A 21,684-nucleotide genomic window follows, 5' to 3' on the forward strand; every position below is an offset into this window, starting at 1 on the left:
CCACACCCATTCATAATTAGTCACACCCATATCCATGTCCCAACCACACCCATTTAGCACTGCTGATCACACTGTTTTATATACAATAATTATAAACAAAAAAAAAAATATGGCCACACAGTGCTCCATACTGTATAATGACCCCACATGATGCTCCATACTGTAAAATGGCCACACACAGTGCTCCATACTGTATAATGGCCACACAGTGCTCCATACTGTATAATGGCCACACATGATGCTCAATACTGTATAATGGCCACACATGATGCTCCATTGTGTATAATGGCTGCACATGATGCTCAATACTGTATAATAATAATAATCATTATTTATATAGCGCCAACATATTCCGCAGCGCTTTACAGTTTAACAGTTTCAAACACAACAGTCATAGGTAACAATGTTAACAATACAGTAATAAAGCAAAATAAGACGACCCTGCTCGTGAGAGCTTACAATCTACAATGAGGTGGGGAGATACAAAGTACAGGTGTATTTACAATGATGTATTTACAATGATGGTCCAGTCATCTTCAGGGAGTGGGGGGGTAAATGGAGATAGTGAATGGGCTACACACACACAAACATAAAATGAGTTTGATTAGGGAACGTGATAGGCCGCTCTGAACAAATAAGTTTTGAGCGAGCGCCTAAAACTGTGCAAATTGTGATAATATAATGTATAATATAATGTATAATGGCCACACATGATGCTCCATAGTGTATAATGACCACACATGATGCTCCATACTGTATAATGGCCACACATGATGCTCAATACTGTATAATGGCCACACATGATGCTCCATAGTGTATAATGGCCACACATGATGCTCCCCCCTTGTATGCATGGCTCATCTCCCTCCCATCCCATATACATGGCTCATATCCCTCCCCCTGTATGCATGGCTCATATTCCCCCTCCTGTATGCATGGCTCATATCCCCCCCCTGTGTGCATGGCTCATATCCCCCCCCCATATGCATGGCTCATATCCCCCCCTGAAGGCATGGCTCATATTCCCCCCTCCCTGAATGCATGGCTCATATTCCCCCCCCCCATGATGCTCAATACTGTATTATGGCCACACATGATGCTCCATAATGTATAATGGTCACACGGTGCTCCATACTGTATAATGGCCACACGGTGCTCCATACTGTATAATGGCCACACGGTGCTCCATACTGTATAATGGCCACACGGTGCTCCATACTGTATAATGGCCACACGGTGCTCCATACTGTATAATGGCCACACGGTGCTCCATACTTTATAATGGCCACACAGTGCTCCATACTGTATAATGGCCACACAGTGCTCCATACTGTATAATGGCCACACAGTGCTCCATACTGTATAATGGCCACACAGTGCTCCATACTGTATAATGGCCACACAGTGCTCCATACTGTATAATGGCCACACAGTGCTCCATACTGTATAATGGCCACACAGTGCTCCATACTGTATAATGGCCACACAGTGCTCCATACTGTATAATGGCCACACAGTGCTCCATACTGTATAATGGCCACACAGTGCTCCATACTGTATAATGGCCACACAGTGCTCCATACTGTATAATGGCCACACAGTGCTCCATACTGTATAATGGCCACACAGTGCTCCATACTGTATAATGGCCACACAGTGCTCCATACTGTATAATGGCCACACAGTGCTCCATACTGTATAATGGCCACACAGTGCTCCATACTGTATAATGGTCAAACATAGTGCTCCATACTGTATAATGGACATGATGCTCCATACTGTATAATGGCCACACATGATGCTCCATAGTGTATAATGGCCACACATGATGCTCCCCCCTTGTATGCATGGCTCATCTCCCTCCCATCCCATATACATGGCTCATATCCCTCCCCCTGTATGCATGGCTCATATTCTCCCTCCCGTATGCATGGCTCATATTCCCCCTCCTGTATGCATGGCTCATATCCCCCCCCTGTATGCATGGCTCATATCCCCCCCCCATATGCATGGCTCATATCCCCCCCCTGAATGCATGGATCATATTCCCCCCCCGTATGCATCACTCATATTCCCCCTCCTGTATGCATCGCTCATATTCCCCCCAGAATGCATGGCTCATATTCCCCCCTTCCTGTATGCATGGCTCACATTTCCCCCCCCCCCCCCCGAATGCATGGCTCATACTCCCCCCCCCCCTCCTGTATGCATGGCTCATATTCCCCCCCCCTGAATGCATGGCTTATAGCCCCCCCCCCTGAAAGCATGGCTCATATTCTCCCCCTTGTATGCATGGCTCATATTCCCCCTCCTGTATGCATGGCTCATATTCCCCCCTCCCTGAATGCATGGCTCATATTCCCCCCCCCAATGATGCTCAATACTGTATAATGGCCACACATGATGCTCCATAATGTATAATGGTCACACGGTGCTCCATACTGTATAATGGCCACACAGTGCTCCATACTGTATAATGGCCACACAGTGCTCCATACTGTATAATGGCCACACACAGTTCTCCATACTGTATAATGATCCCACGTGATGGTCAACACTGTATAATGGCCACACATGATGCTCCATACTGTATAATGGCCACACATGATGCTCCATACTATATAATGGCCATTGGCCACACATGATGCTCCATACTGTATAATGGCCACACACAGTTCTCCATACTGTATAATGATCCCACATGATGCTCAATACTGTATAATGACCCCCCTCACTCTTGTATGCATGGCTCATATTCCCCCCCCCCCCGTATGCATGGCTCATCTCCCTCCCATCCCATATACATGGCTCATATCCCCCCTCCTGTATGCATGGCTCATATTCCCCCCTGTATGCATGGCTCATATTCCCCCTCCTGTATGCATGGCTCATATTCCCCCTCCTGTATGCATGGCTCATATCCCCCCCCCCTGAATGCATGGCTCATATTCCCCCCCCCCCCTGTATGCATGGCTCATATTCCCCCTCCTGTATGCATGGCTCATATTCCCCCTCCTGTATGCATGGCTCATATTCCACCTCCTCTATGCATGGCTCATATTCCCCCCCCCCCTGAATTAATTGCTCATATCCCCCCCCCCCGAATGCATGGCTCATATTCCCCCCCCACTGAATGCATGGCTCATATCCCCCCCCCCCTCCCAAATGCATGGCTCATATCCCCCCCCCGTATGCATGGCTCATATTCCCCCCCCCCCCTGAATGCAAGGCTCATATTCCCCCCCCCCCCCCTGAATGCAAGGCTCATATTCTCCCCCCCCTGAATGCAAGGCTCATATTCTCCCCCCCCTGAATGCAAGACTCATATTCCCCCCCCCCCCTGTATGCATGGCTCATATTCTCCCCCCCCCTGTATGCATGGCTCATATTCTCCCCCCCCCCTGTATGCATGGCTCATATTCTCCCCCCCCCCTGTATGCATGGCTCATATTCTCCCCCCTGTATGCATGGCTCATATTCCCCCCTGAATGCATGGCTTATATTCCCCCTGAATGCATGGCTTATATTCCCCCTGAATGCATGGCTTATCTCTCCACCCCCCCACCTCCTGCTCCCATCTTGCATGGCTCATATTCTCCCCCCCCCCCCTGTATGCATGGCTCATATTCTCCCCCCCCCCTGTATGCATGGCTCATATTCTCCCCCCCCCTGTATGCATGGCTCATATTCTCCCCCCCCCCTGTATGCATGGCTCATATTCTCCCCCCCCCCTGTATGCATGGCTCATATTCTCCCCCCCCCCCTGTATGCATGGCTCATATTCTCCCCCCTGTATGCATGGCTCATATTCCCCCCTGAATGCATGGCTTATATTCCCCCTGAATGCATGGCTTATCTCTCCACCCCCCCACCTCCTGCTCCCATCTTGCATGGCGCGCCGGCTTATGTCCTCCTTCATCCCCCCCCCCCCCCCATCCCTCATACTCACCTGTCTCACATCGCGCGGCCGCGCCGACATCCCTCTCGCTCTGTCCCGACTCCCGGTGCAGCACCTTCTTCCTGCGTGAGCGGTCACGTGATACCGCTTATTAAGGTCATGAATATGCGCATATTCATGACCTTAATGAGCGGTACCACGTGACCACTCATTCAGGACGAGCTGTGTACGCCGAGACCAGGCATCGCTGGAGCAAGGTGAGTATCGTGAAGAGAAACAGACTGCAGGGGGTGTGGCTTAAGACAAGGGGGCGTGTCGGTTGCTTCTCCTGCTGTCTGCGGGATCAGAGCGTCCCGTGCTGGACAGCGGGACGAAGCAACAAAACTGGGACAGTCCCGCACAATGAGGGACGGTTGGGAGCTATGGAATATTGATGTGGCCACTGGACCATTCACCTATCTCTACTAGTGGGCATTGCTCTACTGAATTCAATGGCACTTAAGGAAACCCATTAGTTAGGAAATGATGTTCCCATAAGAGAAAATAAAGTTACCTGATTCGCAGACCACCGACCCCGGCTTCAGCTCCAGCATCATAGTGATCATAGAAATATCTGTAGAGTATAGGATCTGCGTGCGGTGAGGAAGGTTTATGGTCCATAACTCCGGGGTGGGATACAGGACGTATACCCAGCCTCCCTTGCTGCAAATCACCTTGGAGCCGAACCGTTTCCCTATTAAGTCGGTGGAATGTCTGATGACTCCGTATTTAGTTTGCGTCTGGCCTCCATGTTGGATGGTCACAGGGAACATGGAGTCGTGACCCAAAAACACAATCGCTGTGTCGCCATCTTGAATCAACTCTCTGTACTCCACAAAACTCATGCTGATTAGCAAACTCTAAAAAAAAAATTACAAAAAAACATTAAAATTATATTTAAGAAAAAAAGATACAGTGGAGCAAATACTTAATAATTAGTGATGTGCGAATATACTCGTTAGGCTACTTTCACACTGGCGTCTTTTGTCCTCCGTCGCTTTGGAGAAAAAACGCATCCTGCAAAAGTGCTTGCAGGATGCGTTTTTTCTCCATTGACTTGCATTAGCGACGCAGTGCGACAGATTGCCACACGTTGCATCCGTCTTGCGACGGATGCGTTGTGTTGCATCGGACCGTCGGCACAAAAAAACGTTACATGTAACGTTTATTTGTGCGACGTGTCTGCCATTTCCGACCGCGCATGCGCGGCCGGAACTCCGTCACCTCCTCCCCGGACCTTACAATGGGGCAGCGGATATGTTGAAAAACTGCATCCGCTGCCCCAGTTGTGCGGCGCTTTCAACGCTAGCGTCGTTGCGTCGGCCAGACGCTAGTGTGAAAGTAGCCTTACTCGAGATATCCTGAGCACGCTCGGATGTCCTCCGAGTATTTTTTAGTGCTCGGAGTTTTAGTTTTCCTCACCTCAGCGGAATGATTTACATCTGTTAGCCAGCATAAGTACATGTGGGGATTCCATAGCAACCAGGCAACCCCCACATGTACTTATGCTGGCTAACAGATGTAAATCATTCAGCTGCGGCAATAAAAACTAAATTTCCGAGCACTAAAAAATACTCGGAGGACACCCGAGCATGCTCGAGAAATCTCGAGTAACGAGTATATTCGCTCATCACTATTAATAATCAAAGCGTTTCATCATTTATGGTCTACAGAACAGAAACTCCTCTGATGTGTCCTACTGAGGCACATCCATAGCTCCAAAGTTTGTAACTTTGCCACGACAGGACACATCCAAGACCGTTTTTGAAAAGGGTTAGGCCTCTTTCACACTTCAGTTTTTTGGCGTCAGTCACTTCCGACATAATGACGGATCGACGGATCCGTCACAATAGTTGAAAAAACGGATGTAACGGATCCGTTTTTTTGACGGATCCGTTACTCGGGGGTTGTATATACTTTTTGGAGCATGCGCAATTGAAAAAAATTGAAAAAACGGATTGGGGCGACGGATCCGCCGAAATGACGGTCGCGATGGATCCGTCGCCCATAGGTGGCCATTCTATGAAATGACGGACGCGACGGATCCGTCGCGATCCGCCATTTCAACGCAGACAAAAAACGTTGCAATGACCGTCAATGTCTAGATGACGTCCGCCAAATTTTGACGGATCCGTCGCATGACGGATGGAACGGACGACCATCTGTCACAATCCGTCGCTAATGCAAGTCTATGGGGAAAAAAACGGATCTGTCGAAAAAAAAAACGGATCCGTTTTTTGAGGAAAATGGCGGATTTAGACTGACGCCAAACAACTGAAGTGTGAAAGAGGCCTTATATACTTCTGCAACCATTTGTAATCCTATAATAAATATAATTTAAAAGTTTTAAAGCAATCTTAAGTTCTGCTTAAAGATCTCCTGCCGTTTTGAGTATACAGCGCCTATGCAGACCAATCTGTCTCCACAAGAGACTAAAACTAAATTCCCATGCATGTGTAATACTTTTTTCTCCACCTGTTTAGTAATAAAAAGGAATGAGAATAAAGTGGAGAAACACGACTGCAGACTCAGACTACACTTATTCTGTTTGTAGTCTGTAACCATAGAGACACTGAGGACCGCAAAGGAGCTAAATACACAAAACGTTGGCAATTTGCAAATGTATGTTGTTGTTTATATCTTTTTTTTTTTTTTTTTAGATGCATCAAAGACCAGGAAAATACATAAATTACAAAAGCATTGAGATAAAGATTTCATAGTATTTCACTTAGTTTCTAACGGTTGTTATAGAATCACAGATTTCTCTGCTGCAGGTCTAGCAGGGCTGGGAATGCTGAGATTTGTGTAACCCCGCCCACACCACTGATTGGCCACTTTCGGTGTAAGGGCTCATTTCCACATGCGAGGCACACGTCCGTATCTCGCATGTGGAAACCAAGCTGTGGAGCCGGCACTCCAGAGCGGAGCGTGCGGCCGCATAGGAACACATGGAGCTGCACAGCTCTGCTCCAAAGTGCCGGCGCCAGAGCTTGGTTTCCACATGCGAGATACGGACGTGTGCCTCGCATGTGGAAATGAGCCCTAAAGTGTATATCCACAGAAAGCTGCTAATCAGCGGTGGAGTTGGACCAGGAGGCACGAGGCAGCTAGTCCTGCAATGATAATCTCTGCTGATAAAACACTGATTTTATTGAAAAAAAAAACACAGCCTAGTAAGTGACACATCCCTGTAATTAGGGTCTCGGCCCCTACATAATGCAGCTCATGTTATACACCTCCTCCTCAAAAAATGCAATAAGTCATCAAAACGTTGTACGAAGCTCAAAATTATACCAATAAAAACAGCTTGCCATATGAATAATAAAACAAGCCCTCACACAGCAGGAGCATTTTTAAAACAATGTAGATCTCGGAACATGGCAAAACAAACAAAACTTATTGTAGTCGTTTTAATTCTTGGGTTGCTGTAATTGTACCGACATGGAGAATCATTCAGCAGAAAAAAAAATGTGGCAAAACCAGCTCACCTACTAGGCATTTGTTGTGGGGAAGCCCGGATGACGTGCAGTCTTCACGTGAGGCAATAGAACAAATAGTGGAGAAAATCCAGCTTCCAAAAATATCAAAATTTATTGAAGGTAAAATCCAACGTCCAAAAACATGGTTCACAGGAGAAGAAATAGCAGCAAGCTACATGTTTCGAACAATAAGTTCTTTTTCAAAGCTGCTGCTTTGAATAATATCAAATAAATTTTGATATTTTTGGAAGCTGGATTTTCTCCACTATTTGTTCTAGAATCATTCAGCACAATGCAAAGTTTGGAACCTTTTCTTGGAACGTGAGATTTTTTGTTTGTTTGTTTTAAAGTCACAAAGTAGGTTAAAGAGAAAAAAAATGTAATTTTTTTTTTATTTATTATTGCACAAAATTCTTGAACCACATGCGCCACGTTGAGGAATGTGGAACAAAAAGTCACTGAAGACAAAGAAAAGTTGAAAAAAAAAAATCAGAAATGATGAATTGGAATGAATGTATATTGGAAGCCACAGCCTGAAGAGCACTGCGGTCAGCGGCATTTCCAGGCGCTGATCTCCTACATTGTACAACCACTGCATGTACATGGAGAAAGCAGAAGCTGCTCATTGTCACAAGAGAGAAACAGGAAAATCCCCGGGAGCACATAATGGAGGAGGAGTCATTCTCCTGCCAGGAGGGAGAAGCCGCAGCGACACGCCGATCATTACCTGTACGGGCGATACCGCGGTGTAATGGACACAGGCGACGATCAGCCGCGCAGCTGTCGCTTCTCACTCTCCCTGTCATACACGTGGGCGCCGCTTCCGGGTCGCTCGCTGATGACGTCAGTAACCACTGTGAAAGTAAACAGTGTCACATGACTCACTCTCCACACAAGCTCTAGAAACCAGATTGCTTCTTCTTCTAACGCCTCACAGATTAAAAAAAAAAAATATGAAAGCTGCATTCTGATTGGCCAGGCAACTATTCAAAGTTTTATGAGGCAGAAATGGGAGGGAAAAAATGGCCTTCTGTTGCCCTTTAGCAACCAATCACAGCATAGCTGCCATTTTACCAGAACTGTTTAGGAAATTAAAGCTAAGGTGAACTCTGATTGGTTGCTATGGGCAACAACGTTGTTGCCCTTAGAAGCCCTATTTTTTGCAGCCATCCTTGAGAAATGAGCCCATTATACAGAAATGGATGCAAAGGAAAACTTGAAGTAGTTGGCCAAAAGACCGTTTTGTGTTGTTATACATTGCCTTTAGTCCTTAAAGGGATTCTCCACTTTTGTATAAAGTCTATTTCACTGTATAATTACATATGCCGACTTGTCCTGGAGGATGGACGCTTGCGGTGCACAAAATGCGCTGCTGATTGGTCCACAGCTAATCCGATAGCACAATCGGTGAGGAATCCATATGTAAGATACCGCCGCCTGGGCGCAAGTGTCTCACTGATTGCTGGAATAGGGGTGATGACCTTGTCCCTCCAGTCCAGCCACCCAACCTGTAGCACCGTCTGTCCCAGAACACTCTTTGGGCCGGGATTTACATAAACCTTTTGTCAAAGGAGTATATAAAATATTCTGATTATCGATAAACGAGTGACTATAGATAATATGATAAAGAAGACATAAAGGGGGTGTAGAAGGACTTATCAGGCGTACCTGGTCAGCAGACTTCATAGTCAGAACTGTGGGTCTTGGAATCCCATGACACCTAGATACCGGGCCATATTCCTGCTCAGACATGTCCCCTCACTTGGCACCTATTACGGTTCTAACGGCCAGCCAGGAGAATACCAAGGGTGTGAGTTACCATATCTCCTAGAACAATTCGAGATGCAGAATGAGAGCACTATTATGGGGTTACTCTGCAGATGGATAGTGCTCTGAAGGGGTGCGGCCGCACTGAGAGCCCCGCTGCCAGAAAGAAATTAACGTTATTGCCCCCGCAGCCTTGGGCTTTCAGTCATCGCTCATAGTGAGCAGCAGCTGTAGCAGCACTCTGCACTGACGGACAGGCGACTTAGCACTGATGCACTGTAGAGCCGGCTGTCAGTCAGTGTCGGGCGTAGCCTGCACCAGCCTCAGCTCTATGGCTGAAAGCCCAACGCTGCCGGGAGCAATAGAGCTCATTTCCTCCAGGTAGCAGGGCCTTCAGTGCGGCGGCCACATGGCTTCAAAGCACTATTAACCTGCAGATTAACCCCATATATGCAGGTTAATGGCGCTATTTTCATGACAGGTTCCCTTTAAGCATATTGGAACAATCAATGCAGTTACAGGGAAAGTAACTGTTTTTTGGATAATTGATTGCAAGTTCTGAGTGGGCCAATGTCTGTACAGACAACTAAGTCTTTCATGTCTCTCGCTCATACGTATAATTACATAGGGGGGACTTTAAATTCAGAAATCTTAGGCAAACACCTCCTCGACATTGCCAGATGTTGTCTAATTATGTTGGCGCTGTGTAGCGATGGCCTTCATTTTGCAATTCGGAAGTAATGCTTCAGGGTAAGGCCTCATTCAGAGCTAACATAGAAAAATTGAGAAAAACATACCATAAGGAAACAGCCTTACCAAAACCTGACAAATGCACTAGCAGGATGCAGCAGGCCCCCACTAATAAAGGCAGGGGCAGCATATCGAATTATGGAGGGGTTGGCTGCTTAGTAGAAAAAATGCACACAAATGAGGCTTGCGTAGGACGCCAGTCACACAGGTATGTGTGGTGTAAAGTGGCCGGCGTCCAGCCTATTGATGACACGCATAATATTATCAGGCGGCCTGCTGCATCCTGCTAGTGCCTTTGTCAGGTTTTGGTAAGGCTGTTTCCTTATGGTATGTTTTCAAGGCCTCATTCACACATGATTTTTCCATGTACGAGAAAAACTGACCAATTTTCTGATTTGACTCTGATCAGAGTGTGGTCCGAGTTTCATCCAATTTTCTCATACGTGGAGAAATAAAAAGAATAAATGTCTCCACCTTCTCCATTCTGTGAGTGAGTGAAAATCAGACCCAATGTCATCCGAGTGTGGTTCAATTTTTCCTTTACGGACCCATTGACTATTTTGATCCAACATGTCTCTGAGATTTTCCATGGACCTCTCGGTCCTCAGAAAATCACATACATGTGATTGGCCCTATAGGCTATCACAAGTATGAATGCTAGCCATGAAAACGATGAATAGCACTCATACACGAAAATTGGACTCGTTAATGAGCCCTAACCTCAATTTCTACATTTTCCAGTCATTATCATAAAGCTTATTCAGATAGTTATCCTGATTTACATTCCTCCTCACACATAGATATTGACTGTAAGGTAATGCCTGCACCATTTTAGTAGGATGGTGACTCTCATATTTCAGTAAATTATTAGTTGGTTTCATAACTAAGGCCGGGGTCACACTTGCGAGTGCATTGCGAGAAACTCTCGCATCAATACCCGGCACTGCCGCCGGCATTCAGGACCGGAGCGTTCATCTACATAGAAATACCTGCAGCCACACACTCCGGTCCCGAGTGCCGGCGTCAGTGCCAGGTATTGATGCGAGAGACTCACATTGCACTTGCAAGTGTGACCCCGGCCTAAGGAGGTGGATCACGACCCATCATTCTATGGGGCCAAAACATCCAGAAGCTGAATGTTAGTTTTAGTGTAAATCAACGTACATTTAAAGTCAGTATCAAGTTGGTTACACAATCTATGGAAATCATGTAGCCCAGCTAGAAAAAAAAAGTTCATAGAAGCAAGACATCATCTATGTATCTCCACCACTGCATGACATGAAGTAGTTTCCTCGGACACTTGGCACCCAGATACTTTTTTGTAATGTTGGTGTTGCTTATGCTTTTACGTCTTGTTTCAGATCTATCAATCTTGTTACAATGTGTGCTTCCTCTTTACAGACAGCTTGTGACTAGGTTTTTCTGACTCCATACAGGAATTAGTCAGTTCATCTTTTGGATATACAGGATGTGCTATTAATATCAATGTGGAATAGGTTAGAGGTATTTTTTGGTAATGAAAAATCATTGCTTCCTCTAAAATGTGGTATTATATTTATAATAATATGCAGTCAGAAGAGAAAAATTCTACTAAAAATGTTATGACCATTCTCTGCCCCATAGTGTATTTCTTCCGTGAATATTACTAAGGAAATGTAACGTTGGACCCAGGCAGGGTGAGTAAAGTTTTTTTTTTACAAACTGAGGCTGGGAAGAAAAGTTTTCCAAAACCAGAAAACGCCATTAGGCAATGTACCAACTTCTCCTCTGTGCCAGCATTGCCTGTAGTTAATTGACTTTGTAGTCTGGGACTGCCAAAGCTGTAAATTCACAGCACCCTGTAATAACCCTTACAAACCATACACCTCTGGTAGCAACGGTTGACTTTGTGATTGGAAAAAGTGTGAACGTTTGCAGAATAGAGTGAAATGTCTCTTGCTATTTTCATGAGTCTTCACTTTACACTTCCTGGAAACTCTACTCACCTATGTCGTACCAGGATCATAAATTATTATAGGGAACGTGTCCTCAGAAAATGACCTATTATTTAAATCAAGTTTTTCTGCTAAATGTATTTTGTTTTAAAATGGTATTTAAAATAGCCCAAATGACTGGTGTGAAAATAGCAAGATTTTTATTTTTATTTTTAAAGGGAATCTGTCACCTTATTTTGCCACTGTAAACTGCAGCCACCGGCATCAGGGGCTTATCTACAGCATTCTGTAATGCTGTAGATAAGCCCCCGATGTAACCTGATAGATAAGAAAAACAAGTTAGATTATACTCACCCAGGGGTGGTACTGGTGCGGTCCGGTCCGATGGGCATCGTAGGTCCGGGTCCGGCGCCTCCCATCTTCATACGATGACGTCCTCTTCCTTGCTTTTGTTGCGGCTCCGGCGCAGGCGTACTGATTTGCCCTGTTGAGGGCAGAGCAAAGTACTGCAGTGCGCAGGCGCCGGAGCCACAACAAAAGCAAGGAAGAGGACGTCATCGTATGAAGATGGGAGGCGCCGGACCCGGACCGTGACATCCATCAGACCGGAACGCCCCCCAGGTGAGTATAATCTAACTTGTTTTTCTTATCTTTCAGGTTACATCGGTGGCTTATCTACAGCATTACAGAATGCTGTAGATAAGCCCCTAATGGCGGTGGCCGCAGTTTATATTGGCAAAATGAGGTGACAGATTCCCTTTAAAAATAAAAAAATAAAAATTTTGCTATTTTAACACCAGCCATTTGGGCTATTTTATTTTAACTTCCTGTTGTTTCAGGAAACAACATATGTACATAAACACCAAAAAAGAATGAGCTTTAAACTTAGGCCAAGCATAAAATCAATAATTTGATTAAACTGACATGTATAAAATCAGGAATTAAAACATAAAAAAAGTGAAAAAAAACAACAGAAGAGGGAAATGGTAGGTATGCCTGTATGCATGTATACAGGTAGTAATGAAATAGTCTGTACATAGTGAAAAACAGCTCTAATAAAAGTTCTGTATACCTAAATATGCGTGCACAAAAATTACTATGTACAGACTATTTGTTGGGTCCACCTTGATGTGGTGGGATGGCTTTTATGCTCTTTTGTTCAAAATCGCATTAACTAAGTTCCCTATGTTATTTACTTGTACTATTACTATTTGCTTACTACAGAGTAAATGATCATTTTTTTTGTGTTTTTTTTGTTGGGTCTTGTCTGTAAAATGGCCAATGTGTGAACGCGCTCTCACACGTTGCACGTATACCAGCCCAGCTGTGTTTTGATGTCTTAGAACAATACAATACCCATGAGATGAGCGATCCTAGAGACAACCATCAACAATGAATGGAAATATGTTTTACCTTTGTCCCTAGGTTCCAGGATGCAAGCTTCGTGCTGTGTGTAGAGCGGCTGAATCCATTCAGACAATGGCAGCTCCACGAATATGATTCACGTCAGTGATTGATCGTTAACCCATCAGTTTCTGGACAAATTTTTGGATATCCTGAACCTTGCAATAATATGCCTTAGGGCTCATTTCCACTTGAAAGAGAAAAAACGGTCCGTAATCTGGACCGAAAAAACGGATGTAACATATGCGATTGTCATGCGAGTGTTATGCGATTTTTTAATCGCACCATCCGTTTTACATCCGTATGACATCCGTATGCAATCCTTTTTTTTTCTCTGCAACAATTTGTATACAGTCATTTACAGGACCATTTACAGTGTTTTATGCCACAGAATGGTAAGGTATCCGTAAAAAAACGGATGGAATACGGATGGCCCATATTCCATGCGTTTTTTTTCTCGCACCCATTGACTTGCATTGGCGAGTCTCGTCCGAGACTCGCAGCATGCTGCGATTTTTTTCTCAGTCCGATTTCGGCTGAAAAAAAAATCGCAAATGAAAAGACACCTATTGAATAACATTGGTCCGAGTGCAATCCGATTTTTTATCGGATTGCACTCGTCCGTTTTCCTCGCAAGTAGAAATGAGCCCTTAGGATGATATACTGTGGATTCTGACCATTTTGTCATGCACTGTATACTATGGGTTTTTTTTCTGTATATTGTACATTATTCAGGTAATTTTAGATTTATTATATAAATTCTGCACCAATGTTTTATGATGTAATTGTATCTTCTTCTTCTCCACCTCCTTTTGGTTACTTTGATAAGGCTACCATCTTAGGCCGGTTTCACACGTCAGTGGCTCCGGTACGTGAGGTGACAGTTTCCTCACGTACCGGAGACACTGACACACGTAGACCCATAAAAATCAATGCATCTGTGCAGATGTCATTGATTTTTTGCGGACCGTGTCTCCGTGTGACACGGAGACATGTCAGTGTTCGTGGGAGCGCACGTATTACACGGACCCATTAAAGTCAATGTAAAACACGGACCACACACGGACGGTCTCCGTGTGCAGTCCCTGTGGCGTGCAGGAGACAGCGCTACAGTAAGCGCTGTCCCCCCCACATGGTGCTGAAGCCGCCATTCATATCTTCTGTGCAGCAGCGTTTGCTGCATAGAAGATATGAATAATAGTGTTTAAAAGAAAGATCTATCTATCCCCCGCCCTCCCACCCCCTGTGCGCCCCCCCGCTGTTCTGAAAATACTCACCCGCGTCCCTCGCAGTGTCCTGTGCCGGCCGCCCCTTCTACTGTATGCGGTCATGTGGGGCCGCAGATTAGAGTCATGAATATGTGGCTCCACCTCCCATAGGGGTGGAGCTGCCTATTCATGACTGTAAATGAGCGGCCCCACGTGACCGCATACAGTAGAAGGAGCGGCCAGACCAGGAAGCAGCGACAGCCAACGAGGGAAGCGGGTGAGTATTTTCAGAACAGCGGGGGGGCGCACAGGGGGTGGGAGGGCGGCGGACAGATAGATCTTTCTTTTAAACACTATTATTCATATCTTCTATGCAGCAAACGCTGCTGCACAGAAGATATGAATCGCGGCTTCAGCACCATGCAGTGTACCACACGCGTGGGTACCACACGCTCCGTGTGGTACCCACTCGGCACACGGGCTGCACACGTGTGCCGCACGTATGGCCTACGTGAGCTCACGGGCACACGGACACGGATAACTCCGGTACCGATTTTTTCCGGTACCGGAATTATCTGGACGTGTGGGACAGCCCTTAGGCCGGTTTCACACGTCAGTGGCTCCGGTACGTGAGGTGACAGTTTCCTCACGTACCGGAGCCACTGACACACGTAGACCCACAAAAATCAATGCATCTGTGCAGATGTCATTGATTTTTTGCGGACCGTGTCTCCGTGTGCCAAACACGGAGACATGTCAGTGTTCGTGGGAGCGCACGTATTACACGGACCCATTAAAGTCAATGGGTCCGTGTAAAACACGGACCACACACGGACCTTCTCCGTGTGCAGTCCGTGTGGCGTGCAGGAGACAGCGCTACAGTAAGCGCTGTCCCCCCACATGGTGCTGAAGCCGCGATTCATATCTTCCCTGCAGCAGCGTTTGCTGCATAGAAGACATGAATAATAGTGTTTAAAAGAAAGATCTATCTGTCCGCCGCCCTCCCACCCCCTGTGCGCCCCCCCACTGTTCTAAAAATACTCACCCGCTTCCCTCGTTGGCTGTCGATGCTTCCTGGTCTGGCCGCCCCTTCTACTGTATGCGGTCACGTGGGGCCGCAGATTAGAGTCATGAATATGTGGCTCCACCTCCCATAGGGGTGGAGCCGCCTATTCATGACTGTAAATGAGCGGCCCCACGTGACCGCATACAGGAGAAGATGGGGCCAGACCAGGAAGCAGCAACAGCCAACGAGGGAAGCGGGTGAGTATTTTCAGAACAGCGGGGGGGGGTGCACAGGGGGTGGGAGGGCGGCGGACAGATAGATCTTTCTTTTAAACACTATTATTCATATCTTCTATGCAGCAAACGCTGCTGCACAGAAGATGTGAATCGCGGCTTCAGCACCATGCAGTGTACCACACGCGTGGGTACCACACGCTCCGTGTGGTACCCACTCGGCACACGGGCGGCACACGTGTGCCGCACGTATGGCCTACGTGAGCTCACGGGCACACGGACACGGATAACTCCGGTACCGATTTTTTCCGGTACCGGAATTATCTGGACGTGTGGGACAGCCCTTAGACACAGGTGAGCCCATCTCCATTGCTTTAAAAGGCATAACTCAACCATTACATCCGGCCACGATAATCTTCGGAGGAAACAATTGGTATTTGCAAAGTGTCATGATACATATTATTGTATTTTAACATGAAAGTAAGTAATAAAAAATATATTAAAAAGAAGAGATGAGTTGGCATCTCTTTTGTGAAAGTAGACGAGGAGGAACCTAGGTGACCCCATATTGCACAAACCTTTTTTCAATGTGTGGAAGCTATCCACTATGATTAATAGATGGGGTGCTGATTTGGAATCCCCTCTACAATACACTGATCTGATATTAATGACCTATCCTAAGGGCTCAGTCAGACAGCCGTATAAATCATACCGAGATAGGAACGCAATGCTTGGACTGGCCGGCAGCTCTCCCGACCCGAGCGTGACAGCTGCATATATTTCTATGTCTACAGCTGTCACGCTCGGGTTGGGAGAGCCGCCGGCCAGTCCAAGCATTGCGTTCCTATCTCGGTATGATTTATACGGCTGTCTGACTGAGCCCTTAGGATAGGTAAATAAATGTTAAATGGCCAGAGAACCCCTATAAGTACACTGTGATGTTATGCAATAATACATGGCGGAAAGTCAGACACCATTTTGAAGAGTTATTGGGGCAGATTCATCAAAGCTTTTATGCCCCAAAACTAGCATAATACCTTTGAAAAAAAAAATTGTGTACAATTTTTTTTTTTTGGTGTTTTCACAGCAGATTGAAACAGCATCCCTGAAATGGGAAGAAGCCGAGCCGGGGTGTGTTTAAGCCCACCCGTCAGATTCAGAAAAAAATGCTGGCATTTCTAACTCCAGAAGCATTCCTGGTGAGGCGCATGCTACAAAGGAGATGCACCAAATTAATTAGGTGGAGTGTGTCCCTTAATGAATTTGGCTCATCATACTCCAGCGAGCCCGTGTGGCCAAGCCCAGTAGTCAGGTTCTGGCCAGGAGCATGCATAACGCATACGTGCCCGCTGATCCCGAATTCTTGCAGTACACAGTGTATGTGCTGGAGGGATTCATAAGTCTGCAGTCACACAGAGTGGCTGCAGACTTATCATTTTAGACTGGGCAATCCCTTTAAGAATGGCATGCGCAGCCCCAGTATTAATATATCAGCCACATTAAATACATTTATAATAATGATTTGTTTTTCATCAGTGTGCTGGATCTGTTAGGCCGGAGTCACACTACAGCGAGATACGGCCGAGTCTCGCAGGTGAAAACCCAGCTCTGGCGCCGGCACTCCAGAGCGGAGCATGCAGGTCCATGTATTGCTGTCTGGTTGCACGCTCCGCTCCGGAGTGCCAGCTCCAGAGCTGGGTTTTCACCTGCGAGACTCGGCCGTATCTCTCGTATGTGTGATCCCGGCCTTAAGGTCATTTTTGGTCAGTGAGTCCAGTTTTACCATCCAGGCGTCAGCCATATTCTCTGTATGCGAAAAAAATACACAGAGGTTATCATTCATGTGCTGTTATTTTCACTGATCCTTTCACTTGGATGGACAGTAGGACATGTCTCCTGTTTTTGCTGTCAGTGAAACAATCGGGCAGCACCCGGACGACAAACACTGACGTGACAAGTTCTTACTAAAACTGTATAATTACTGGCATTCCTCAATCTCAGCACTGTATCCCCTGCAGGACAAGAGGCATAAACAATGTCAGGTGAATATTCTTCTGTCCTGATGGAAAAGGGAAGGCTGCAGCTGATCAGTGAGCACTGATTGGCTGCAGTGGTCGTGTGACATTGTTTATGTCAGAAGACCACGGGGGATACAGAGCTGAGAACAACCCTGGTGTGGGAGGCAAGGTTGGGGTTTTCAGTTTATGCTGCACCTTGAGGGTATTAATGAGGGGTTGTAAATAATGGAAACCCCTTTAAGAATTAGTTGTGAATGTTGTTAGATATTTTTGCAATATTGCTTCCAGGTGACATTGCATGTCCAACATCATCTAACGCTCTTGCACTAGTTATAAAGACTCCAAGTTTAAGGGAATATTCACGTGATGCAGATTTGTTCTACTGCAAATCCTTTCTATATGGGGAGCACGGTGGCTCAGTGGTTAGTAGTGCTGAGCGAATATACTCGCTACTCAAGATTTCCCAAGCACGCTCGGGGGTCGATTATTTTTTAGTGCTCGGAGATTTAGTTTTCCTCACCTCAGCTGAATGATTTACATCTGTTAGCCAGCATAAGTACATGTGGGGGTTGCCTGGTTGCTGGGGAATCCCCACATGTAATCAAGCTGGCTAACAGATGTAAATCATTCAGCTGCAGTGAGGAAAACTAAAACTCCGAGCACTAAAAAATACTCGGAGGACCCCCGAGCGTGCGCGAGAAATCTCGAGTAACGAGTCTATTCGCTCATCACTAGTGGTTAGCACTGCCGCGCTGGAGTCCTGGGTTTGAATCCAACTAATGACAACATCAGCAAGGAGTTTGTATGTTCTTCCAATGTTTCCTTGGGTTTCTCCTGTTTCCTTCCACACTAAAAAAAATACATACGGTACTTATAGGGAATTGAGATTGTGAGCACTAATGGGGACAGCGATGATGAATGTAAAGCGCTATAGAAACGAAAGGTGCTATATAATCAAAGCATAAGACTATGTGCACTGCACACGTTGCAGATTTGCCTCTGGAATTTTTTGTGCGGATTCTGTATCTCTTGGCAGAAAACGCAGGTGCGGATTTGATGCTTTTTTTGTGTGGATTAGCTGCGTATTTACTGCTTTTTTTTTTTTTTGCGGATTTCTTGCGTTTTTACCCCTGCGGATTTCTATAATGGAATGGGTACGAAAACACAGCAGATCCGCACAAAAGAAGTGACATGCTCCTCTTTTTAATCCGCAGAATTTTCCGCACCATCTGCACAGCATTTTTTTTTTTTCCCATTGATTTACATTGTGCTGTAAATCACTTGCAGATCTCCAGCGTTTCTGCACTGTAAAAACGTTGAAGATCCGCAGTAAATCCACAATGTGTGTACATAGCCTAATAAATACATTTCCATGTGCCTAAACCCGGTTTCTTTGGTATGTTTTTTGCAAATCAGATCAAATGGATAGGAAAGTAACTTCTGCAAAAAAAAACAAAAAACAAACCTGCTACATGTAAATATATCCTAAGGCTATGTTCACACAATGCATCTTTGCTGCATTGTATTTTTTATGCAGATTTAAAGCTGTTTTACAGTACCAGCAAAATCTATGAGATTTCAGAAAACATTGTTTTTTTGTGACTGAATTGGAAAACTTGTGTGTTTTGAAAACTGCAACATAGAAGTTATAGAAAGCAATAAGTGCAAAAATGCAACAAAAAAAACAGGTATCTGCAGGTTTTAGCTGCATTTTCAGTAAAAAAAAAAGTATGTGAAACCCATTTATTTTTGTGCGTTTCCCTAGTTTAAACCTTATTGTCTTGGTGTCCTCACCTGAGAATGGCAGCTAGGACTAGTACACTTTAGGCTACTTTCACACTAGCGTTGTGCACTGCGTCGCTATGCGTCGTTTTGTAGAAAAAACGCATCCTGCAAAAGTGCTTGCAGGATGCATTTTTTCTCCATAGACTTGCATTAGCGACGCAGTGCGACGCATTGCCACATGTCGCAACCGTCGTGCGACTGTTGCGTCGGACCGTCGCCACCAAAAAACGTTACATGTAACGTTTTTTGGCACGTCGTGCCCGTCTTTTCCGACCGTGCATGCGCGGCCGGAACTCCGCCCCCTCCTCTTCGGACCTCACAATGGGGCAGCGGATGCTTTGCCCCCGTTGTGCGGCGCTTTCACTGCTTGCGTCGGTACGTTGCAACGACGCAATTCGTTGTGCGTCGTACGACGCTAGTGTGAAAGTAGCCTTAGTTAAATTAGTGATATGTGTAAAGTAAACATTGGCCGACCAAGGTGTGAAATTGAGCACTATCCGACCAACTCAAGGGCTTACTAAAGTGTGAAAGTAAACAGGTCCTACAAACTCAATGCTCTGCCAATGTCTTAGGGTATGTTTCCACATTCAGGAAACGCTGCGTGTTTGACGCTGCGTAGAGCCGCAGCGTCAAACACGCAGCGTCCAGATGTTACAGCATAGTGGAGGGGATTTTATGAAATCCCGTCTCCACTATGCGTGGTAACACGCATCCGTCGGCCCTGCGACTCCGGACATGAGGCGTGTCTTTTTAGATCCCAGCATGTCCGTTTACCTTGCTGCGCCGCCGCAAGGTAAAACACAGGGCCCTATGTGTGGGGTGCGATGATTCCGGATGTGTGCAATGAACACATCCGGCATCATCGCGTCACAGAAGGGGGCGGAGCGGGTTTGCCGCTCCGTCCAAACCGCCGCGGCCATCCTGAATGTGGACACGTATCCTTAGGGCTTGTTTCCACTTGCGAGAAACACGTCCGTGTCTTGCATGTGGAAACCAAGCTCTGGCACTCCAGAGCGGAGCGTGCGGCCGCATAGGAACACATGGAGCTGCACAGCTCCGCTCCAAAGTGCCGGCGCCAGAGCTTGGTTTCCACGTGCGAGACACGGACGTGTTTCTCGCAAGTGGAAACAAGCCCTAAGGTAAACTATTCCTGACCAATTCCCCCTCTCACTACTGTTACATTTGCAATTGCTTTTTTTCTCTAAGCCATGTGAACATTTTTGTTCAGAATAGTCACTTTTTTCAAACAGAAAAATCTCTATACACCAAATATATATTTTTTTGTAACATAAACTTTATTAGTTCCAGAGTAAGAAAATACATTGACAATCAAATAATTGCAATCATTAACCAATAGTACAAGACTTGGTCAATATTCCAAATTACTTCCTTACAAGGAACCAGAGACTTTTTAACAACAACCCAGACTTACACAAATAAAACAAACATCACAAATAATTGCTCTTCTTGGTAATGTCAGTTATGAAGTGCTCATCTTGACAATTTGTAATGTTACATAACAAATATCAGGTATTCTATGCTGCCTAATTGTAAACAAAAAAGGAATATAATGGGTATTCATTGTTGGGAATTCTAATTTATATCAATCACAAGAGTACTTCGAACGCTAAATAATTTTTTTATTTTTTTTTTGCAGCTTCTTTACTACCAAGAGAGCAGGTTTTGCCTGCTTAAAAAAATGCAGCAGAAACGCAACATGTGAACAGAGCCTAAGGTTCCATTCCTGTGATGAGTTTTTGGTGATTTTTTTTAAGCTGTGTAAAAAAAGAAAAAAATGCAGGTAACCCATTTTAGTTAATGGGTGCACAAAAACTGCAACATGAAAATCTGATTGTGGGAACGTAGCCTTAGACACCTGATGTTAGTAACATTGCCATTTCCCTGCACAATAAAAGCAATTTCTACAAAATATGTGCAAAGTGGGGAAACAGGCCAAACGTTCTGTCCATGGAGATCCTGTGAATGCAGGCACTGTTTGCACTGCTGCCATTGCTCTGTCATTAGCCCTGTGCACAATGCAGGCAGCCCCAGCTCTGATAAGATGGAAGAGCATTGATTAGAAGCCCTGGCTGAGCCCTCCCCCTGCTGCCAGCCTACCAATCCAATGAATGGAATATAAATATCAGCCAATGGCTGCCTGTC

At 45.7% G+C, this 21,684-nt stretch overlaps 1 protein-coding gene and 1 long non-coding RNA gene across 4 annotated transcripts in view; one reads left to right on the plus strand and one right to left on the minus strand.

Annotated features, from left to right (window-relative positions):
• The window catches only part of TRMT61A (tRNA methyltransferase 61A), a 30,336-nt gene extending 20,731 nt beyond the window's left edge, over window positions 1-9,605 (minus strand). The window contains exons 1-3 of one of the 3 annotated variants that reach the window (XM_077266897.1): window positions 9,085-9,605; window positions 8,144-8,270; window positions 4,452-4,797 (exon numbers count right to left, since the gene is read on the minus strand). In XM_077266897.1, coding sequence (XP_077123012.1) covers window positions 4,452-4,782 — 331 coding nt within the window. In that variant the 5' untranslated portion in view covers window positions 4,783-4,797; window positions 8,144-8,270; window positions 9,085-9,605. Of the gene's footprint in view, window positions 1-4,451; window positions 4,798-8,143; window positions 8,278-9,084 lie in introns of those variants that run through there. The other 2 variants (XM_077266890.1, XM_077266905.1) reach the window with 2 other exon arrangements.
• LOC143777021 (uncharacterized) overlaps window positions 1-13,934 on the plus strand; it is a 153,685-nt gene extending 139,751 nt beyond the window's left edge. Inside the window, exon 3 of the long non-coding RNA XR_013215961.1 lies at window positions 13,293-13,934. This is a non-coding gene — a long non-coding RNA (uncharacterized LOC143777021). The remainder of the gene's footprint in view (window positions 1-13,292) is intronic.
• Window positions 13,935-21,684: the final 7,750 nt, after the last annotated feature.

Source organism: Ranitomeya variabilis, chromosome 1, assembly GCF_051348905.1.
Source record: "Ranitomeya variabilis isolate aRanVar5 chromosome 1, aRanVar5.hap1, whole genome shotgun sequence".
Classification (NCBI taxonomy): domain Eukaryota; kingdom Metazoa; phylum Chordata; class Amphibia; order Anura; family Dendrobatidae; genus Ranitomeya; species Ranitomeya variabilis.